Consider the following 23,071-nt stretch of genomic DNA (forward strand, 5'->3'; position numbering starts at 1 on the left):
ATAAGACAGTACAGAATTGTGTGAATTTTCACGCACTGTAACCTGTATATTCCTATTAATATACATTTTTTGTTGTTCATATGTGACTATGTAGACCCTATGGAAACCTCCAGCCGTGTGGTTGCTGCAGCTGTTTTGCCGTGTGCGTCTGAACAAAATAAAGGTAAGAGAAGAGGGGAGCCTGAAATTGGACCTCGAAGTGCAAAGTTTTATTGTTATGTTAATTTGCACTTGTGCAATATTGTGAATTTTCCTGCAGGCTTCAGATTAAATGACGATGAGGAAGAGGAGCTGAGGAAGGAATGGCAAAATGCTGTCGGTCCCAGCAATGAAGTTATAGTGAGTCATTTCTCAGTGTACTTTAATACATCGCTAGTTGCATATATTTGCATTCAATTTTCTACAAACATACAGACACCGAACAGGCATAACATTATGACATTATAACATTATGACAGATGAAGTGAATACCACTGATCATCTCTTCATCATAGGACCTGTTAGTGGGTGGGATTTAATAGGCAGCAAGTGAACATTTTGTCCCCAAAGTTGTGTTAGAAGCAGGAAAAATGGGCGAGCGTAAGGATTTGAGGGAGTTTGACAAGGGACAAATTGTGACGTCTAGACGACTGGTTTAGAGCATCTCCAAAACTGCAGCTCTTGTGGGATGTTCCTGGTCTGCAGTGGTCAGTATCTTTCAAAAGTGCTCCAAGGATGGAACAGTGCTGAACCGGCGACAGGGTCATGAGCTGCCGAAGCTTTTTGATGCATGTGGGGAGCGAAGGCTGGACAATGTGGATCCAACAGACGAGCTCCTGTAGCTCAATTTGTTGAAGAAGATAATGCTGTTAATGCTCGACAGGTCAGGATTGTTTTGGCAGCAAAAGGGGGACCAACACAATATTAGGCAGGTGGTCATATTGTTATGGCTGATTGGTGCCCAAATTATGCCTGGTCAGTGCATATTTGTGGGACCTTTTAGATTTTATAGAGTTCACCTTTTGTTAAAAAAAAAAGGAAATAGGAATTACGTTGTTTCTCAGGCTGTTGTGTGTGTGTGTGTGTGTGTGTGCAGGTGGTACAGGTAGAGAAATGTACTGAAAGCAGTGGACTAGGAATCAGTCTGGAAGCAAGCGCTGGTCACCACTACATATGCTCGGTTTTACCCGAGGGACCTGTGGGACGTTCTGGAAAATTCTTCAGTGGCGATGAACTACTGGAGGTGCAGTTCCACTCAAAACCATGAACATCGCTCAGATTCTCATGTTCATTACTGACATCGGCAGTGTTCTCGCTCGTTTGTGTGTAGGTGAATGGTAAACCTCTTAGAGGTGAGACACATAAAGAAGTGGTGGGCATTCTGAAGGAGCTGCCTGTGTACGTGCACATGGTCTGCTGTAGGCCCGCTCCTTTGCCCTCTACGGACGCTCAAACCGATCAACCTGAGCTGGAAGAAATATCTACAAAGTCAATAGAAAAGGTATTGTTTAATTTTAATTGGATTACTAAGTACTACTAAATAACTAGTGCATTTTAGTATGGACCGATTTTACAGGAGCCGTGCATGCGTATTCATCCCAGTTTAATTTCGCCTTTACATGGATTACATCAGATTATACCCGTGAACAGATTATATCCCTAACCCTAATGCAGAGACACTGACACCGAGGGTAGAGTGACAAGACACCAGTTATGAAACAATAGAACAGAATGATCCAGATTATTTTGTTGGTTATTGTTGTTTACGTCCGTAAATAGTAGGTCAAATCTGTTATGTGAATTTATTTATTTATTTTTTTTTAGGACTTTGATGATGTTGAGGACTTCCTCATGCCTGGTGAATCAGAGACAAGCCCAAGAAATACCATGCCAGAAAATACTGGGGGAACTTCATTAGCGATGTGGGAGTCAGAGATTCAAGACATCGAGCTGGAGAAAGGAGAACGTGGACTGGGTTTTAGCATCCTAGACTACCAGGTAAGAGAAAGATTCGAGTCACAGTAGCTGTAGTGGATCATACAGCATTCGAATAGTTATGTCTAGTCGGAAAGATTATAATTCTGATTTAAGCGAGGTCTGAAATGAGATACATGTTATAAACATGCTAATGAGCAGTACATTGAATTTTGGGTAGACAGTAGACAGGAATAAGCCGTGTAAACAGGTCAGGAGAAGATGTGGTGTGTTCTTTCTCGGGCATTTAAAATCTCATAAAAAAATAAATCGTGTCGATCGTGTTTGAATAAAACAGGTTTAAGATGTGCTGAACATGGTCTTGGTGGGAATTTGGCTCAAAATTTTAGTTACAGGTACATAAACATCGAAAAGAATGGACATGTTGCTTTTCTTTTTCCGGATGCCTACAGCTAACGTTATTAAATTTTTTTTACAAAGAGTCCTTTTACGACAAATGGGGTCTTACTAGAATCATGGACATGCGCAAACACTCTTATGTTTGTATTAACACAGATATCCATCTGTCTGGTTTCCATCTGATGTCAAACAAGCGTTAATGATCGATAGTTCTAAGATTTTGAATTACATTCATGTCTTTACTGTGCATATCGAGGACCCTATGGACCCAGCTAAGACCGTCATCGTGATCCGATCTCTGGTGCCTGAAGGTGTGGCTGAACTTGACGGACGTTTGTTGCCAGGAGACCGGCTGATGTATGTCAACAGCATGAATCTTGAGAGTGCTACTCTGGAGGAGGCAGTACAGGCGCTAAAGGGGGCCAGCTTAGGCACAGTCCACATCGGAGTAGCCAAACCACTACCTGTAAGACACAAATAGCTATTTATGACTATTAATATGTAATCGTCTGTGTGTTTGTAGGTGCGTATGGGCATGCTTCTTTCTGCTTTAGAGGCTTTTGCTTCAGTAACCTGATTCTTCTGCTGGTTCTTTAAATATTTCATGCTTTCAGAGCCGTGCATGCGCCTGAAATGTAAACTCAGTGTTTTTGCTTCGGTCGAACAAAAATAAAGTCGATATGCATGCATTATTCGGCAAAAGCCCAGTCTAAATTGTGCATGTTTGACACTTTTTAAAATTCTGAATCTTTCGAAGGCCATTACCGCTTTTCATTGTGGTGTCATTTTTGCATTCCTTCCCTACACACATGCAGACTCTCATTCTCTCAAGGACTATGCAACTGGTGGGTTGTCATCTGCATTGCCAATATTTAACTTCACATTCCTAAAGCCTTTCTCAGAACTGCAGTTTTGCTAAAGTTCATCTAAAGTGATAGCAACGCTTTGAAGCTCAAAAGAAGAGAAAAATCCAGCGTTAATACATTTTCATTCGAAATTTATAACAAATAACCCAAATCAAATTGAACACAAATCAGCAGTCAGTGATCACAATTGGAATTAGTCTTCCTCCTAACATGCCTTGCACTACTAATTTACTCAATCAAACATGACTATTAATCAAATAATTCTTCTAAATCCAGAGCAATCTAACAAATTAAACACCCGGTTTTGTCAGGAAGAGTTCTACATGTGCTTATTGTTCTGAAAAGTTTTACAGCGCTCTTTTTGCAGACTCCCTCCTCCATCTTCTCGGCTCTGTCGCGGATGAAGAGAGATGAGGAGGAGGAGGAGGAGGAGGAGGAAGAAGTCTTATTCCGCGCTGTGCCAGTACTGGTCAGTGCTTTTGGGACATGTTACTGTTACTATAATCCTTTTATCATGAAGTGATAATACATTTCAAGACTGTGCTGTTGAAAACAATCATCAATGAAGGAGAGTACTGATAGCAGTCTGAAGTTATAATATAGTTATAAGTTATAATATAGTTCAAATAACAACATTTTTTTATACAAACAACATTTTGTGGAGGAATGTTCCTATTCTCACTTTCCGCATAGGTCTCTTTCTCTACAAAAAAAAAAAACAAATCAAAAAGGCAGCCTTTCCTGCTACCAAGAAAAAAAAAAATTTAAAGTACAAAGTCCTTTGTCCTTATAGAGAACGTCACGATGTCGAGGATCACATGCTTTTCTTGGACAACTGTGTAATTTATTAATCCTTTTAGATTACCTCGAGCATCTGTGATTCGAATTACTGTCAAATCTTTGGCGAAAGACATTTTCTGCTCTTCTGCTAGTTTGAAGGAAGTTACTAGTGCAAGGCAAAAATCAACTTTGCTGGAAGTAAAAACAAACGTGTTGGACAACAGAGGCTTTAGCAGCACAACACTAAAACCAAAAACACCACTGTGCAAATAGATCATTTTCATCTATATGAAAAAAAAGCAAATGCTTTGACATAAGGAGAAAGACAGAGCATATGCCTGCTTAAGATTCTGATTAGCACGACTGACGTATTTCAGATCGACACCAGCGATGCGGACTTGTCCGGCGAGAAGTTCGATCGTCCTTACGACAGCGAGGAAGACGACACGTTCCAGGCGTCTATGATCGCTCTACATGGAAGCACCTGCAGTGGAGATCTCGCCTCTCAGACGGCTGTACAAGCCTCCACTCCTCAGGTATTAATAGCCGTGTAAAGTATTTTAGCACAAACAAATGTGTAGAGCTGCTAATTTTCTATACACTTTTCATTAGTAACCCTACCATTTTCCTGATAGAGCCATTCCCCTGTAATTCCAGGCCGCCCACTTTGTCCTCTGGGGTACATATCAGCTAGTGCATCATCATTTGAAAGCCACAATCCCCTTTCCAAATTATCCCTCTCTCACCCAAACGACCCCCATGACCCACTGAATGACATTATCTGAAGCAGCCTATTCCCACCTCCCATTCACAAGAACCACTTCAGCCTGGCGTTTTGTCTCCTGTATAATGGCTCTCTGTGCCGACATTCTGGGCTATATTGCAGCAAGGCCCATCAACCCTGATTTTATTTGAGACTTTATTGGTCCTCGTGGGTTCGGTTACTGTTGAAATTTAGTGCAGAGCCTTTGCTGAATCAGTTAGAGGAATGGCTGTGTTATAGCCATCTGAAATGCTGCCAGAGTTAGTAATGGGGATATTTGGCCTGTGTGATTATTGTCATTTATCCTCCATTGGTTTGTGAACAAACTTCACTACATCATTAGTCCAGGTGTTGATTAGAAGATTATCAGCCTCACATTTGGTCGTAATTGGGATCATGAAGCTTGCATTGGTTGCAGTATAAAGTTAATGTGTTGTCTTATCTAGAGAAACGCTCACCTGGATTCGTTCATGGAATACCCTTTTATGGCGGTGTCTGAAATCAGAGAGAAATTTCCTCCCATGGATGAGGAGGAAACATCTGTACGGCTTAAAGCAGGGACTGGAAGACTTGGTTCCACTCCCTCCAATCTATTTATGGAACACGATTCGGAGAAAATAGACCCAGTGGACCCACTGATGTCTAAAGCCGGGCTTTGCAGCGCAAACCCTGTTTCCACTTGTACAGAAGAGAATCTCATAACAACATTATACAGAGAGACAGAGAGACCAATCCTGCCAGAGATCCGAGGGCGAGCGCATGACGGTTGTTATGTTGCTGCTTCTCAAGAGGAGGTAAAACTTTACAATGGATTACAATATTTACAACGCAATTATATTTTCACAAACTAACGAAAAGATAAAACGGGTCTGTTCTTTACAATCCTTCCTTCTTTTCCTGTCTTTACCCATCCCATTAAAATTGTTTACTTGAGAGCCTTCCAGGTAGTTTTCACCCCTTTCTCTCTCTGGACTGCATGACCCTGCCTTGAGCAGTAATTTTTGTGTTTAGATTTTTTTTCCTGGTGTGATTTTGTGTCTCTGTGCAAACCCTTCAGGAGGATGATTTCCCAATGGATAAAACTCCAGAAGAAGAAACCGATCAACAAGAAATGACTCCAGGGAGCAATTTTGAGAGGACCATCACCGTTGTCAAGGGCAACTCAAGTTTAGGTTTGTTGTTTATTAAGTTCTCAGACTTTTACATAAAATCCGTGCCTAATTTTTATATAAAATCCAGTACAGCATCAAGACTTGTTTGTGTTTACCAGTAATACAGGTGATGCAAGTGAGTGTTAACACTGTTACAGGTATGACAGTGAGCGCGGTGAAGGATGGTGTGGGAATGCTGATCCGCAGTATCATTCACGGCGGGGCCATAAGCAGAGATGGACGTTTAGGTGTCGGAGACCTCATTCTCGCCATCAACGGTGAATCGACCGGGAACCTAAACAACGCGCAGGCACGCGCCATGTTGCGCAGACACTCACTCATTGGATCTGACATGGGGTAAGAAAGAAATGCATAATATTCCCAAAGCCTTGCAGACGTGGTCGTGCGATCTTTACTCTATCTACACACCTTGTAAAACTGTACACATTGAAGTCAAATGAATTTTCTTGTATTATTTGAATTCAGAAACTTTTACTCCAGACTCTTTTATGATTAGTTTTAGTTTGTGTGACCAGTGGTAACGCCACCGCAGATGCAGAAGCCTTTATTCTTTCACGGTTTCTTTGACTTTGCAAGAGGATTGGTTGAATCATGAAGCACACTTTAGTTGTTCAAGTGCTGCTGACTAAAAGCACCTGTAACATCAGCAGCACTTAAACAGATTTCCACATTTCTAGATCATCACTCGCTCCGGAAGAGGAGCTCTGCCCTTTTTATATGTGAGTATGTTTAACTCTGAATGAGTGCACTTATATTGATTTGGCTCTGTCTGTCTCACTGCATGGCTAACTCATTCTTTTTGTTTATCCATCTTAGTAGAGCAATTTCTTTTTTACATTCTGTACACCTCAAGTCAAATCAAGTCAAGTCAAGTCAAGTCAAGTCAAAAGGCTTTTATTGTCATTTCTTCTATACACAGTGGTACACAGTACACAGTAAAAACGACACAACGTTCCTCCAGAAACCTGGTGCTACACTAAACAACATAGAGCTACAACACATAACATGAAGCTACATAAAGTAAAAAAAAGTGCAACCTAGTGCAAACAGTGCAGACGAAAAACAGTACACACAGACAGACAGAAAACACAAGACCCTAACTTAATTGCCAATATGGTAACTTATAGTTAAGGGTAAAAATCATACACAATTTTTTTCTATGTGTTAAGAAGGATAAACATTTTTTTACATAAACTTAGTCTAAACTACTAGAGTTTATATTGCAGTGTTATCTAATGATAAACATTATCTGTATCTTTTATAGGGTCATATGACAGAGGTTTTGCCTTCAGATAATGAGCAATCTGATTAACTACTCTAAGGAAGTCCTAACACTCATACTGATTAATTTCTAAATGTAACTCGAGGGTTCTGCTGCTCATATCTGGATAATCACGTTGCCAAAATGCAGCTACTTACACTCTAGTCATATTTCATTTACATCTAGCATGCAGTTGTGTGTCTGATGGCATCCTCGTACGCCACTCTTTTTATTAATATGCTTTGTGAGTCGTTTGCGCTCATAGGATTGATTTCATCACGAACAAGCAACTGAAACCTGCTGTTTGATCATCTCTGATTTCAGTTCAATTTGCTTCGATTCATTTCCCTTGTCTTAACTCGGATTAATTACGCTTTTATCAAATCCAATTCATCTTGTTCTTTTCTTAACAAAGACAATTTTTTTCCCCCTAAATTAACTCATGCCCTGTTCCATCTAATTTTCTTAACTTTGATTCATTTTTCACCTTCTTAACTCTAATTCATTGAACTTAGACTACATCTGATTCCTTTTCTTAAAACCAGCATTATTTCCTTCAGATTAACTCTCATTCAGTGCATTTAGTCACGACACGTGTTTGCATGCTACGCTTCACCATTCAAATGAGATGTGATTCCCTTCTGCTAGATCTGTCATCTTTCCGTGTAATATAAATGTTTTCCAAAACAGTCGATTGTTCATTTAATTCTTTAACCAAGTCCTCTTACCAAAGTGGCTGTTTAATTCATCTGTGATTTTCCTTACGTGACTAAAGAAAATACATGTATTTGGCATGACAAGAGAATCTTGGCAAATCCAAAATTTCTTACACAGGAACATTTTTAGAAATCGCTTTGTGATCGGCAAAAAACGTTTTAGAATTCAGACCATGAATACTAATTGTTTTATGGTTAGAATTGAATCTCTAATACAATATTCAGCGAAAATACAATGATCACTATAAATAACCAGTTTCACCGTCTTTTATTTTAAAACTCATGACGATGACATATCTAATAGATGAAAGGTACTTGAGAGAGTGTGTGTTCTGTGTTTGGGTTATACAGTCGTCCCTCGAGTTATCGCGGTTCGAATCTCACGGTCCCACTTAATCGCGGTTTTCAATTTGCCACATTATTTACATAGTTTTGCAATTGGTCTCGATTTATATGCGTAAACTCATAAAACCTATAACGAATTGTTTTTATTGGGATTTTACGTTGAAATAAAGTAATTTATTAATAAAAAAACAATTATTCATTACGGTATTTTAGTATACCTAAAATACCGTATAGTGTAACATATATTTACCCGAGACGAAGAAAAATGTATGTTGTTTTTTACAAAATTGTTTGTTATTGAGTTTTATGCAGAATTAAGATAATCTGATAATAAAAAATAAAATTATTAATTATAAAATGAAGTTAAGGTATACCTAAAATACCATATAGTGTATCATATATTTATCCGAGACAAAGAAAATGTTGTTTTTTTTTTTTTTACAAAATTGTTTGTTATTGAGTTTTATGCAGAATTAAGGTAATTTATTAATAAAAAATATAGTTATTAATTATAAAATGAAGTAAAAGTATACCTAAAATACCGTACAGTGTGTTTTAGGAGATCACGATCACGTGTGTGAAATCGAGGTGCTGGGATGCTGAAAATCTACATTGTACAGCTGGATTTTTTGGTGGCGCCCATTTATCTCGGAAATTCCTTTTTCTCGGTCGGTTTTTACCGCGATAAATGGGGACGACTGTATATGTGTGCAAGTGTTAGGTTGATTTGAATGATGCCGTTGTCCGTGTTTTACAGCATTACCTATGTACCAGTTGAGTATTTAGAGGACTACAAGGCTCTTAAGCAGGCCAAGGATGATGCCGTTGCTGTGGATACATTAAGCACACCAGGGTAATTACATTTATTACAAACGCATTGACTAAAAAAAAAAAAAATAAATCATCGCTTCAACATAATGAACGTCAATCGATTATTGACACATGTTCAGGTCTTTAAGTGAGCTTCCTGAGAGGGAGGACGGTGAAGGGGAGGAAAGCGTTCTACAAACAGCAAACTTCAGCAGCTGGAACCAACCGAGGAAGTGAGTACACACATGTACACCAGTACTTAATATAGTACAAACACGCACATAGAGGTCGACCGATTCCCCAGTTTAGCCGATTAATCAGCACCGATATCTTATTGCTGGAATCTAAGTTTCGCCTGGTCTGTTGTCATTATACAGTCTTTTTTTATTAATTTGGAATGTGACTGTTTTTATTTATTTGGAGTGTTACTTTTTGTTTTAGTTTGGTTGAATATCTTACATTTTCCTCGATATGCATTAATAGAATGATTATATTTATATTTATTACATTTAGCACATTTTCATTATTCAGTACTTGTTTTATTTTTACATTTAAAATGACTAATTTTCACTATTTTTCATGGTGTGTTAGTGTTTTTTGTATCCATTTTATGAAATATTGAATGATCGGTTATCGGCAAGTATGATCCAACCAAGCTATCGGTATAGTGAAATCCACTTTCGGTCGACACACACACATATACACACACACACACAAAAACCTACTATATATACATACATACATACATTCATACAAATATACATAAAGAACACTGTGTGTGTAAAGGGTGGAGCTCTACAGGGAGCCAGGAAAATCTCTGGGTATCAGCATTGTCGGTGGCCGGGGCATGGGCAGTCGTCTGAGCAATGGTGAAGTGATGCGTGGCATCTTCATCAAGCATATCCTTGAAGACAGCCCTGCAGGACGCAACGGAACTCTGAAAACTGGAGACAGAATTGTACAGGTAACACACACACACACACACACACACACACACACACACACACACACACACACACACTTTTATGCATTCTAATGTTAGTCTAATATTATAAGCTGATTTTTTAAAAAGAAACAAAGTAAACATGTTACATGCTTTAACATTTACATTACATCGTGGGTTTCAGGTGGACGGTGTGGATCTGCTAGATGCCAGTCATGAGCAAGCTGTAGAAGCCATTCGTAAAGCTGGCAACCCTGTTGTATTTCTGGTGCAGAGCATTATCCACAGGCCTAGGGTTAGTAAATGCATGCACACAAACACACACATGCATGGTTTTCATTATTGGTCCTGCAATCTTTCTAGAAACTAAAGGGTCCCGAAACAACCTTAATTGAATGCAGTCAAATATGTTTATTATTAAATTATTAAATATGTTTATGGTTCAACTTTATTTAATTTTTATTGTCATGCTTTTATTCAACATCGGATTATATATATATATAATCTATATATATAGATATATCTTCTTACATATTGCAGTTAAATGTATGTAGTAGTCCTTGCCATTTGGAAGGTGTGTGTGTGTGTGTGTGTGTGTGTGTGTGTGTGTGTGTGTGTGTGTGTGCACGTTCAGCATTTAAATCATTACCCTTTTCCAAAAAAACGGTAAGCTTAATGAGAAGCTAAAGTTTTTTTGTTAAAAGTGTATGTCATGACCCCTCTAATTCACTTATTATACTAATGGAGAACATTTGGGGGTCTTCCAGGTTTGGAGTGGTCTACTGGCAGGTGAACTAGAATCAACGGGACAATTAAAGTATATTAGACAGTATATGTCCACTTTAGCTTTTCTAAAGAGTTTAGAGCGTGCTTTGAACTCATAAACCTGACCTTAAAGTGGTTAATTCCTCTCAAAGGCCTAATTCTGATTACACAGGTTGATGTGCAGCATATTAGCCCTCTTTCTCTTTCTCTCTCTCTCTCTCTCTCTCTCTCTCTCTCTCTCTCTCTCTCTTGCTTCTTTGTATCCCTCTTCAAATTTCTCAACCCAACTCTGTAACATCTTTTTTCATGTTTATCTGTAGAATAAAACATTCTGCCAGTCTAAAAATTCCCTCTGTTAGCATGCCAGGCAATTTCCTTTCCACGTTTTCTACCTCGGGTAATTTCCTTTATCTATCCGCATCTCTTATTCATCTCTGTTCTGGTAAATTGCACAACAAATTATTATTGAGTGCTCCAAAAGGAAGAGATGATAAACGTGGATTTATACAAAGGGAAATCATTTTTTAGAGAAGCATCCATTATTGCTGCTCATGTTTAACCTTTAAAACAATTAAAAGTTCTGAATTTTATCCAAAAAGCCAATCCAATTGTTTCCTCCTCCTGTTTTGAGATGCACTCATGGTGTAATTTGTTGGACCTGCACACTGTAGTGAGGTTTGCAGATTTACGAGTGTCTTAACATCCTGTCTTGTGCTTGTAGAAGCCACCTGTTCCTTTTCTGCAGCTAAACAGCAGCTCTAATGCAGCAGGCGGCTTTATAAACACCCCTCCGCAGGTTAGAGTAACTCTGAGTATGTGTAAGTTTGTATGTGTGAATATGTTTCTAATTTATAGGTGGAAAAAAAAGGCTTATATGCTGAATTCATCACTATAACCATTATCAGTCATGAACATACACAAGTAATCTACTGAAGGATCAAACCCTTTAAGTGCAATATTTTATATTGGCATTGGATCTGTCATCAAACTCATTTCAGTTTGCGCACACACACCGACACACACACACACACACACACACACACACACACACACACACAGATAAATATAGCCTCTATTGGTGGAGGTTGATTGCTCCAGAATTTCTCCTAAGTGCTCAATTGGGTTGAAACTTGGCACAGAGCTGTAGCCTGTTATTTATCTATATTTTCATACTCAGTTAGCCATTCGTCAGTCATTTTCTCAGGGCCCCGAATGAATGAGGGTGGAGTCTTCTAGGAGAGACCACACCCATACATATAGAAATGTTTCATCCTTGGATGAAGGATATGTACTCCATTATCACAACTTATTTTCTGATAATCTTTCTATAACAGTAGTTTCAGCTGCGTATATACAGTGTATATATATATAATTATTTTTTTTTAACTAACAAGATAGAAATAAATATATATCGTTGGCGATCTATAATGGTAAAAAGCAATCAAGCTCTTTTTTGTTGTTCTAAAAAAATAATTTACCTCAGTATTTCATCAGTAGAGGTTGTTTTGTTTCCGACATAAATGAAGTTGATGAAGGTGCCATAAAATATCGGCGAAAAATATTCTGGAAAACAGTTCGAGCGAATAGGAGACGTCAATTTGTCAACTTTCCCAGCGGTTCCCAAAAAAGCACGTAATGTTATTTGGCAGTGTGATTTCTCTGTATCTCAGATTTTATTTACAGTGAAAAGTCACGTAACTTGATGCTCAATGTAAGGCTTGTAAAGGCCCAGGCCAGATGTGGAGTCAGTGAGTCTCTCTATATCATGCCACAGCAGCTGTCTCTGTACAGATGGCCACTAAAACTCTTCATTATTTGAAAGTCTCTAAACAAGAAGGATAAACCACTGGAGCCACTCCTTGCCAGCAGTCTGCCATTAAAGAACTCTTTAATTATGCTGGATGGCCTTGTTTGGAGAGTTACATACTGCCAGAGAGGCACGTCGACATTGTTATTGCAGCTGCTATAAATGAAGAATCTCTTTCTGCTCGAGACATATTTAAGTGCTTTCACCTCTTTTATTTAATCACTGTACTTGTATAACAGACATCGGCAGCCGACTCCGTCGAGGGCAGAACAGCGCGATTCTCGAACCCCAATAACAAGGTCAGTGTTTTAGAGTGACAGGAAATACATTGCTGTGGTTAGATTTCTTTTTTAGATTTTAGAAAATTAACGAAGGGGAAAGTTTTTCATATGTCTTGGTTTAAACGCTTAAAACAGACTGAAATTAAAGGTTTTGCTGATAGATTTTTTTTTTTTTGTAAAAGCAATGCATATATCAGTGTGTCCTCTATTTGTAGTCTTTGTGTCTCTTCTTCTCTCTCTCTCTCTCTCTCTCTCTCTCTCTCTCTCTCTCTCTCTTTCACTTCTTCTTTTCCTGTCTCCCTCACGGGTGCTGCTTGCTCTTTTTCTTTCCTCTGTAGGATGTTGAGAGTCAAAGTAGGCTTTTCCTCCGTCTCTCCCCAACTAACCCTTTCACCCCTACTCCATTTAAGGTTTGTGCCTTCGTGTGTGTGTGTGTGTGTGTGTGTGTGTGTGTGTGTGTGTGTGTGTGTGTGTTCTCACTCCATATAACATCTATATAGTGTAAAGAAATTAACCAGCTACGTTGCAGCTTTTCTCATTTCTGCGTGCGACTTTGATACGCATTGTAAAGTGATTTCTGAGATCAGGTTGCCAGATCACAGGGCAATTTCCAGTTACTTGTGCTGCAAACGAAACTTTTTAATCATTATGGCTGTGGCGTACTCCTTGATATTGAACGCACGGCTGATTTCGCGGTTTTTGAGGATTCGTACGCGGTGGTTTATTGATAACAAAAATCCGAAACACGAACACAGGCAAAGCGCACGAGGTAATTCAAAAATCATACCACAGGGAAACACGCAAGGTCAAACACACTGAGTACAGACTAATTGCTAGAGCTTGAACCTTCAACAGTAAACATGCCAGGGTTCTCACAGTGGGCCTAACAAGCTGTGTGTGAATCAGTAATTATGATAAATATCTGGAGAATCTTGCGATTCGAATAGCAGGTCATGGTTTAGTTGAAACCTTAAAGACTAAACTTAAGCATAGCAGCTAATGTAACAATATAGCATGCTGCAATGACACTGATTCTAGTTGAGTACATTTAAACAGACTAAGGAAAATGAAAGAGTTTATGTATATGATCATGTGATTATTAGTTTCCTATGGCTCATTGAGAGAGTATATGTATATGACCATAGTCTTTTAGATTATACACACACTCTTTTGTCAGTCAGAGCAGCCCACCATTTGTGGGGTTTTCTTCAGACCCAGTGTTTGTGGATGAGGGTGGAGAGCTCTTTGAAAGTCTTGCACTGAACTATGATGCAACACAAACACCAGTTATATAAATAGATGTGGTTATTTGATTCATACGGCTCATTGGAAGCACACGGTGGACTTCACCCAGCCTAGTTGCTATTCGTTATAGGCTTGAGACGTGTATTTTCTACTAATAATAATACCACAATACAAATGGAATAGCCAAGTGTCCATGTTAAATGTATTTCCATCAGTGTGTATAACTGTGGAATTGCCCTTGTTTATTCTGGCTGTTTTGATTGTTAATGATTTTGCTTGCTTGATCTGTACTTTTTAATTGACGCACACATCAGTGGTGTGTTCATCTTCACCACATGGGCAGTATATTTTGAATGACACTGGTTCTTCAAAACTGTTTGGATCAGAGCTGCCTTTCCGAGATCATGGTCAAAAAAAGTTGATCAGATCCATGATTATTGTTTTTAAAAAAGTTAATTTTTTTCTTACGTTCTTTCCACGTAATTGTATTTAAAGAAAAAGATCAAATGTATTAGTATATAGTATATAGCGTTTATTTAATCTCCTCTTTTTTTGCACTGGCAGCTGAATCGAGAGCCAGGGAAAATTTCTCCGACGATGCCATTTCTCTCGGTGCCACGCATAGGCGAGACAGACACGGACACGCTGACCGAGATCCCTGATCATAACAAGCTTCCTCATGACACAGTGGAGGAAGAGGAAGATGAGTTTGGCTACACTTGGAGTAAGTCATGTGTCTGCAATGACACGCTTATTGCCACCAGAGGGCAGTGTGGTCACAGTAAAATAACACATTTAAAAAAAAAATTAAACCTTCTCTGAACTTTAAACTTACATGCCAAACTAAATTTGCCTTAAAATAATAAATTACCAAAAATACAGCCATAACTTATAAAACTCTGTAAAATATATCAGTCAGTGTTTGATATCACAGCCTGCAGTGAGATGTTCTTACTTTATGCAGAAAAGGTGGTCGAGCGTTATGGGAGACTGCCTGGTGTGTTGCATATGATCGAGCTGGAGAAGGGCATGAGTGGTTTAGGCCTGAGTCTGGCAGGGAACAGGGATCGCTTAAGGATGAGTGTCTTCGTGGTAGGCATCGATCCCAATGGAGCAGCCGGAAGAGATGGACGCATCATTATAGGAGATGAGCTTCTGGAGGTGAGACCTCAGATCGCAATTTTTTTAACTTTGTTACTTGCTGATTAAGATGCAGTATAGACTATTAGAGGAGCACGGCCTTTTTAAATTCGTATTTGTCACTGTTTTGCAGATCAATGGTCAGATTCTGTATGGGCGCTCCCATCAGAATGCCTCGTCCATCATCAAGAGCGCACCATCCAAAGTCAAAATCATCTTCATTAGGTGAGTCAGATAAAATGGAAAATGCTTATATGATTGTGTATGTTTTAAAAAAAGCTTTTTTGTAACTTTTTTATGTTTAAATAAATCAATATTGCTTCCAAAAAAAAAATCTATATCACTGTAGAGTCTTATATTATATTTGTACTTGTGTCTGTGTTTTTCAGAAATACAGAGTCTCTCACCCAGATGGCTGTCATGCCAACAAAAGAACTAGCAGACATCCTAGACACACAACCAGAGGTAATTAGAGTTATATATATATATTCCAGTAAAAGTATCGTGCAAATAAGACCACAGGTGTTGTGTTTATTCCTCTCAAAATGTTCTGCTTGCTGTTGAACTAAAGCTGAACTGTATTTTGGTGATAAGTAGATACACCAAGTGCCGATCAAAACGAGTTTAAAACAGAGCGTGCGCTCCACCCTGATTGGTGGATTGCTGCGTGAATGATCAGTTACGTTTACGTTGGTTACATTCCAAAACCGAAAAACCGCGATAAACGGACAGCACCCCAAAAATGCTATTTTATGTATACAGTACTGTACTGCATTATAATTGTACTTCATGTTATAATTAAATTTTATTAATAAATGTAATTATTTCACCATAAAACCCCATAAAAACCATTCCGTATAAGTTTTTCGGTCTATCCTGCTATCCAAGAGACCGGGAAAATCAGCCGAACAAATTAGTTATGTGGCAAACACAATTCCACGATAAACCAGGGGGTGCAAGAATCGAACCGTGGGAAAGCGGGGGATTACTGTGTGTGTGTGTATATATATATATATATATATATATATATATATATATATATATATATATATATATATATACACATACATACATACATATAAGACTCTTTTAAAAAAAATATTTCTGTGAGAATTTCTATTTTTAATCTCTCACAGTATCAAACATGTTCCTCTGTCATCTTCTTACTGTCTGATACTGACATGTCTAAATGTGTCCAGAACATATTCTTACCCGGGGTGAGTCACAGTCTGTGTCTCTTTCTCATATTCCTCCTTCATTTCTTTACTTCTTTGTAAGCACTCTAGAAGTTTTTTCTCTGACATGAATGCAACCACCCTCATACATTTGCAACTGTGCATACCACATCCACACCCACTCACACTATGCCTTACAATACTTGTAAAGTTATATAATGACTTTAGGAACACAAAATATATATATATAAACTACTATTTTTTTTCGTTCCTAAACCGTGCTTCTATTTAGTGTGTATAAATGGCGAGTGCAGATTCCACTGCTATTATTGTTCTCACAAGTATAACTTTACAACTATGCAAGTTGAACTATACGTTACACACAAGGCAACAGTAAATACATTCATCTCTTCTTTGTATTAGAATGTTGTTCACAATCAGCCTTTCTTACTTTAAATGCAAATCAGGAAGACGGAGGGCTGGTGTTTAGTGAGGAGGACAAGAATGGCATGATCATTCAGGATGTTATAGAAGACGGAGCAGCTGCAATGGTACTGGCAAGTCAACACTAATACAACATTTATTTGAACAAGATAGTTGATTGGTAATATTTGTCTATGTTAATGTGCAAACTTTCTTGCGAATTTTATAGTTTTGCACTATAATTTTTAGCACTTGCAATATAGGCTAGGTTTAAGGCTAGGTACCTAACATATGAGGTGGTATCAAAACGTTTTAAGACTAACACGGTCTGACGCTGTGGCCGAAAAAAAAAAGGATGATCATTCACTTGGTCGAGCTGCGGACCTGCCTCGCATTATTCCGTCGTATAAATGAAGGGCTTTTCCACTGTGCAGACTGTCGCTTCATCTCAGGCTCGTACATTGACGTGAAAGACGGGTCATCCACGACACGCTGACGGAGTTCCTGGATCGTACCCCGAAAACCATCCTGCACAAGCTGCGAATGGTTTCGACATTTTCAGAGTTTGAGCTACTCGAAAGACTTCCCGGTATCTCCTCGTCTAACTTGCTATCCATGATGAAATCGGAGACGTGGTAGCGCATGTGGTCAAAATAGCACCGGTTGCACAGCTCCCTTTCAGCACACTGACTTATGGAGGTCGGCGCTCCCTGTGACCGCGTGTGCGGCCTTGTGCTGCCATCTGTTGGCGTGTTACAACACTAGTCTCGAAACGTTTTGATACCACCACGTATACCACAGCATTTATCTAGAGATGAGAAAATGGCATTTATTCTTTCTTAAACCTGATGCTGAATCCTGATATATATTGAGTATCAGCTGAAACCAGTTCAAAGTTTTAATTACTTTTAAGCATTAAAAACAACTACAAATGTATTATTAGTATTACAAGTGCCGTTCAAATCTAAAAGGCATTTCTGTGTGTCTTTATCAAATCTGACCCACCTTTAGAAGCTACACTCGACATTCTTAACATACTACTATATAACTGAGCTAGAAGTCTATCTGTCAATTTCGACACCAGAACCTATGTGTGAGATTTTTACATTTGCTACAATAAATAAGCCGTGTGTGTGTGTGTGTGTTCAGGAGGGTAATACCCAGCCAGGAGACAGAGTGATGGTAGTAGACAATGAAGTGTCGCAGGGCCTCTCTGTAGAGAAGGTAACATGCACATCATCTATAGAATATATCTATTTATAGATTTATTTTGTCAACTGCAAGAGATTTCGCTTTGTTGTGCTGCAGGTAACATCACTACTGAGCAAAGCAAAGAGCTCAGGGAAGCTCACTCTCTGTACAGAAAGCCACGCCCTAATATCAGCCAGTCAGACACGGAGACTATCAGACCCAGGGGTGGTCACTAGCATACCACTGTCCTTGACACCACCAGAAATGGAATCAATCAAGAGTGAGGAAATGAATGATGAACATTTCATGGTTGAAAACTTCACCTAAAATTTACGGTTATTGATTTTCTTTATTTTTATGGTGATGGTTTTTTTCAGGTTCCAGCCGATCATCAACCCCTGCGACCTTGGCTTCCGATCCCGTGACCTGCCCCATAATCCCTGGTTGTGAGACTACCATTGACATTTCTAAAGGACGAACAGGACTCGGCCTTAGCATTGTGGGTGGCTGTGACACACTGCTGGTAAAGGCTGTTATTATTATGTATATATGTTGTTGTATGTATATAAGTATACTGGTGTGTAAGAAAGCAGAAGCGATGGGACGTGTCACATCCATCAGTGTTGACGTCAAAATGTTTCACAGGGCGCTATAATAATTCATGAGGTGTATGAGGAAGGTGCTGCTGCTAAAGATGGAAGACTCTGGGCAGGAGATCAGATTCTAGAGGTAAATTTCAATCAAAAGTGTTAACCTTTAACATTATATTAATGTAGCGAAAATGTGAATGATTATTAAGATACCCACAAGTTTGAAAAAAAAAAAAATTGAAAATCGCAATCAAAGTAAAATACATAAAAGATATATTTAAGAAATATATAAAATACAATGAGCCTTAGTAGGATATGGTTTGGATGGGTAGGAGTGAAAGATATTGAGATGCCTGCTATAGAGCTCTGATCTCTCTTGTGGCTGAAAGCTCAAATCTCTACACTTTAAAATCCAGAAAAATGGAAGTTAATTATGACAGTAAATATATGTAGAATAAGATTTCCAAAAAATAATTTTACTTTTGTCTATATAGTATTTTTTTAGGCATATAATTGTTGGTGTAGTTTAGTAGTTCTCAAAGTGTGGGATGGGGCCCTCTAGTGGAGAGTAAAGACATGACAGGTGGGGTGCAGTGAACGGCAGGATTTATATAATTTGTTAGTGTTTTTTATTCATCTTTATTTATGATTTTTTTTTATTAAGAATAAAGTTCATACCATACACTTAAAGGAACCACAAACAAACAATTAGGTCATTAATGCAAATAAATTAAAGCGTCAGTTTAAATGCTAACACAACCACACTTTTATTTTCTCTTTCTGAACTTAGAGCAATAAATTTGCCATTTTTTATCCTGAAGCATTTTATACTATTTTTTGAGGTGGTGGAAAACGTGGGGTTGGAAAATCTGAGAAAAAAGTCAGTCAGCCCATATAATATCTTTCTACATAAATCTGCTATATATGCCTACATGCACCATTGTTTCATGGTGATACGGAGAAGCATGCATATAGACTACTGGTTATGATTGAGGTTTTTGACTCTCTCTCATCTCTTCAGGTGAACGGTATTGACCTGCGTACAGCATCCCATGATGAAGCAATAAATGTATTGAGGCAGACTCCACAGCGAGTGTGTCTGACTGTGTTCCGTGATGAAGCGCAGTATAAAGAGGAAGAGCTGTGGGATGTTCTGTCAGTGGAGCTGCAGAAGAAACCAGGCCAAGGCCTTGGACTTAGTATCGTTGGAAGAAGGTACTAATGTGGCCTATAGTGAATTAACTATAGAGCAAATATATATTATATTCATTCACTCATATATCGATGCATAACAACAAATAAATCTATACCATTTAAACAGCTTCTGCTGTATATAAACCATTACCACAACAATTGTTGTGTAATCTGGTCACAACCTTTTAAATAAGCGACTTCCCAGTTTAATCTGTGATGTCTCGCATTAATATGCACATATTAGACCTACAGTAGTACTGGTGAAAGCTCAAAAATGCTCACATCTTTCATTTTCCCCCCTGCTACAGGAATGATACCGGTGTGTTTGTGTCGGACATTGTGAAGGGAGGCATCGTGGAGAGTGATGGCCGGCTCTTGCAGGGAGATCAGATTTTGTCTGTTAATGGTGAAGATGTTCGCATAGCAACACAGGAGTCCGTTGCCGCCCTGCTGAAGGTAATCAACCAAATGCTTTATATTTTTATTTAAAACGGAAATGTGTATTTGTGAACAACTACATAAAATGTAATAAGTGCAAGATATTTGCAGTGGACACGAGACACAATTTTGCATTATGTGTTTATTTAGTGTTGTGTCGGCCCAATCACACTGGAGGTGGCTCGCTTTAAGGCAGGGCCGTTCCACTCAGAGAGACGCCTGTCTCAGGGCAGTCAGGTGGGAAGCCTTTATTTCTTTATTTCTTTGAACCACTTTTTTTAAAACCTAGTTTTTAGAAAGAAATTGTTTATGTGCATGTAGATCAGCGAAGGTGGAAGCTTTAAAGCCAGCCAGCTGTCTTTCACTGGTTCTGGCAAATCACAAGAAGACTATGAGGACAACTTCAGAAGTCAGGAATGTAAGCAGAAACACAATCCTCAGATTAAGATCTGAATACTTGCACAGCAAAGATAATTATATACTTAGACATGTTCTGTATTTTCTCTCAGCACTGGACCAAGACTTCCGAACTCTGGAGCTCTGCAAGGTGAGAGTTATAATATGGATGGATGGATGGATGGCAAACGGAGGGAAATGAAAAGGAATAAAGGAAAAAGGGGAAAAACAACAGAGGGAATGGAATAAAATCAAAGGAAAGGACAGGGGACAGGAAAGGAGAAAAGGGAAGAGTAGGAAGGAAAAATTTAAGGGAGGATGTAAAGAAGAAAAATAAAGAAAAATAAGGATATAATGTAAGAAATAAAGTGAGGAAGGATGGATGGATAGATGGATGGATAAAAGGGAAATGAAAAAAGGGAAAGAAAATGAACTACTGAGGACCAAGTTACACTACCCTAAGCGACGAATGAGGAGGAACGCAGAAAGGACAGTGAACAGGAAAGGAGAAAAGTAAGGGAGGATGTAAAGAAGAAAAAAAGTAAGAAAAGTAAGGATATAAAGTGAGTAATAAAGCTAGGGTGGATGGATGGATAAAAGGGAGGAGAAAAAAGAATGAAGGGAAAGGAAATGAAGAAAGAAAAGGAAATGAACTACTGAGGACCAAGTTACACTGACCTTAGAGACGAGTGTGTGTGTGTGTGTGTGTGTGTGTGTATGTGTGTGTTTCAGAGTCCCTCTGAGTCCCTAGGAATAAGCATAGCAGGCGGAGTGGGCAGTCCTCTGGGTGATGTGCCTATCTTCATCGCCATGATGAACCCAGCTGGTTTGGCTGCACAGACACAGAAACTCAGAGTATGTGTGTGTGTGTGTGTGTGTGTTTAAATGGGAGAATACCATTTAAGTCTGTATTGTTTATATTTCTCAATACGTGGCATCTGCACTAGTCCATGCTTTTGACCACTACTCTCACATTCTCACATTGCTTCTGTGACACAGGTTGGCGACAGGATCATATCAATCTGTGACACATCTACAGAAGGCATGGCCCATAGCCAAGCTGTGTCACTGTTAAAAACCACCACTGGAACCATACGCCTGCAGGTGCGTTTACACACAGACAAGTTCAACCACATTATCATCTGTGCCTCAATGCAGTACTCATGTTTGATTCATATCTGCTCGCAGGTCGTCGGAGGTGATACCACAGTAACAGGTCCTGCTCTAGATCAAACATCTGGACTCACCAGCAGCAGCATCTTCCATGATGACCTGGGGTGTGTATGAACACACACACACACACACACACACCTATCTATGAACACTCACAAATCTTGAATACAAACTTAATTATGGCTAACACAGGGTAATTAGGATTCTTTAGAGATGACAAGTTCAAATCAGATAATCTTGTGTTCTGATCAGAATCACTGACTTAACGTTTTAATATAATTTTGTCCATCAATATAGACTATGAATATTCAGTTATCACCAATAGTCAATTCTCTTCATTTCATAACATTTCTTACAGAATACAGTTCATGTTGCTTGAAGCTGTGGCTTTAACCAATCAGATTTCGAGTTTTGCGAGCAGCGGGTGCACAATAACGGCATCCTTTTCGATTGGACGGTCAGAGAACGCACTATTCAGAGCCCGTAAACTGCATCTGTAGCAAACTGTTTTTTCACTCCATAATGACTGACAGAGGAGAAGAATGTGATTTGGTCACAGTTATACTCACAAGTACATTTACAAGACGGACTATTCAAGAAAAGCTGGAGCAAAAACAGTTCAAAACAGTGACTTGTTTTGATTTTTTATTTATACTTTTGCGATTCCTTTCATTTTTGCACCATAGCACGCAATTGGCCCCCAAATGCACCAGACAAATTGCAGGGGAAAACCCAGGGGTAATCTGACACTGTTTATATGGATGCCTCTGCTAGAGATGACGTATTCGGGCGGTGCAGTTGTGATTTCTGTAAAAGGAAATGCCGCCAGTTACCACAAAAACAAACTCCGTATTCTGACTGGTTTTCGATTCATGCACTAAAAGCAAGCTAACAAAGCAGATCAAAAATATGTGTTCTGCCAAACATGAGCAGAATCGTTTAAACATGATTTGGCAGTAGAAGGTGTGGGTGGGAAATCCTTGTACATTCTGTCCAGCAAATTAGAAATGTATTAAATCCCGAGGCATCCCGAGGTTGCGCCAGCTCCAGTCGTGTCCCCACCTCATGAAGATTGAGGACCTTTTAGATGCCGACCCCGCAAACATCCCGAACCCACTTCATGTAGAGTTTGGACATTGGACCTCTTTGAGTGTTTAAAGGCTCTGGCATGGAGAAGCTGGTGTTGGATCTGTGATGATCTCAAATGTTGAGCGATTTTATGAGTTGCTCAGTAGCTCCTGGTTCCATAAACTCAATGAGTGTATAAGACTGTAGAAAGATCAT

At 39.0% G+C, this 23,071-nt stretch overlaps 1 protein-coding gene across 10 annotated transcripts in view; it reads left to right on the forward strand.

Annotated features, from left to right (window-relative positions):
* LOC124381149 (multiple PDZ domain protein) overlaps positions 1–23,071 on the forward strand; it is a 41,162-nt gene that overhangs the window by 16,229 nt on the left and 1,862 nt on the right. Inside the window, exons 12-48 of one of the 10 annotated variants that reach the window (XM_046842549.1) lie at positions 95–163; positions 260–339; positions 1,076–1,222; positions 1,310–1,480; positions 1,804–1,977; positions 2,570–2,779; positions 3,129–3,158; positions 3,547–3,648; positions 4,337–4,495; positions 5,169–5,516; positions 5,780–5,894; positions 6,032–6,230; positions 6,572–6,613; positions 8,974–9,069; positions 9,167–9,259; positions 9,813–9,990; positions 10,154–10,264; positions 11,456–11,530; positions 12,781–12,840; positions 13,161–13,232; positions 14,632–14,791; positions 15,032–15,228; positions 15,341–15,432; positions 15,597–15,672; positions 16,850–16,933; positions 17,955–18,029; positions 18,114–18,276; positions 18,374–18,519; positions 18,642–18,725; positions 19,608–19,801; positions 20,089–20,236; positions 20,369–20,455; positions 20,540–20,636; positions 20,728–20,765; positions 21,347–21,469; positions 21,614–21,718; positions 21,803–21,891. In XM_046842549.1, the coding sequence (XP_046698505.1) occupies positions 95–163; positions 260–339; positions 1,076–1,222; positions 1,310–1,480; positions 1,804–1,977; positions 2,570–2,779; positions 3,129–3,158; positions 3,547–3,648; positions 4,337–4,495; positions 5,169–5,516; positions 5,780–5,894; positions 6,032–6,230; positions 6,572–6,613; positions 8,974–9,069; positions 9,167–9,259; positions 9,813–9,990; positions 10,154–10,264; positions 11,456–11,530; positions 12,781–12,840; positions 13,161–13,232; positions 14,632–14,791; positions 15,032–15,228; positions 15,341–15,432; positions 15,597–15,672; positions 16,850–16,933; positions 17,955–18,029; positions 18,114–18,276; positions 18,374–18,519; positions 18,642–18,725; positions 19,608–19,801; positions 20,089–20,236; positions 20,369–20,455; positions 20,540–20,636; positions 20,728–20,765; positions 21,347–21,469; positions 21,614–21,718; positions 21,803–21,891 (4,489 nt within the window). The remainder of the gene's footprint in view (positions 1–94; positions 164–259; positions 340–1,075; positions 1,223–1,309; positions 1,481–1,803; positions 1,978–2,569; positions 2,780–3,128; positions 3,159–3,546; positions 3,649–4,336; positions 4,496–5,168; positions 5,517–5,779; positions 5,895–6,031; positions 6,231–6,571; positions 6,614–8,973; positions 9,070–9,166; positions 9,260–9,812; positions 9,991–10,153; positions 10,265–11,455; positions 11,531–12,780; positions 12,841–13,160; positions 13,233–14,631; positions 14,792–15,031; positions 15,229–15,340; positions 15,433–15,596; positions 15,673–16,849; positions 16,934–17,954; positions 18,030–18,113; positions 18,277–18,373; positions 18,520–18,641; positions 18,726–19,607; positions 19,802–20,088; positions 20,237–20,368; positions 20,456–20,539; positions 20,637–20,727; positions 20,766–21,346; positions 21,470–21,613; positions 21,719–21,802; positions 21,892–23,071) is intronic. The other 9 variants (XM_046842553.1, XM_046842554.1, XM_046842552.1 and 6 more) reach the window with 9 other exon arrangements.

Source organism: Silurus meridionalis, chromosome 28, assembly GCF_014805685.1.
Source record: "Silurus meridionalis isolate SWU-2019-XX chromosome 28, ASM1480568v1, whole genome shotgun sequence".
Classification (NCBI taxonomy): domain Eukaryota; kingdom Metazoa; phylum Chordata; class Actinopteri; order Siluriformes; family Siluridae; genus Silurus; species Silurus meridionalis.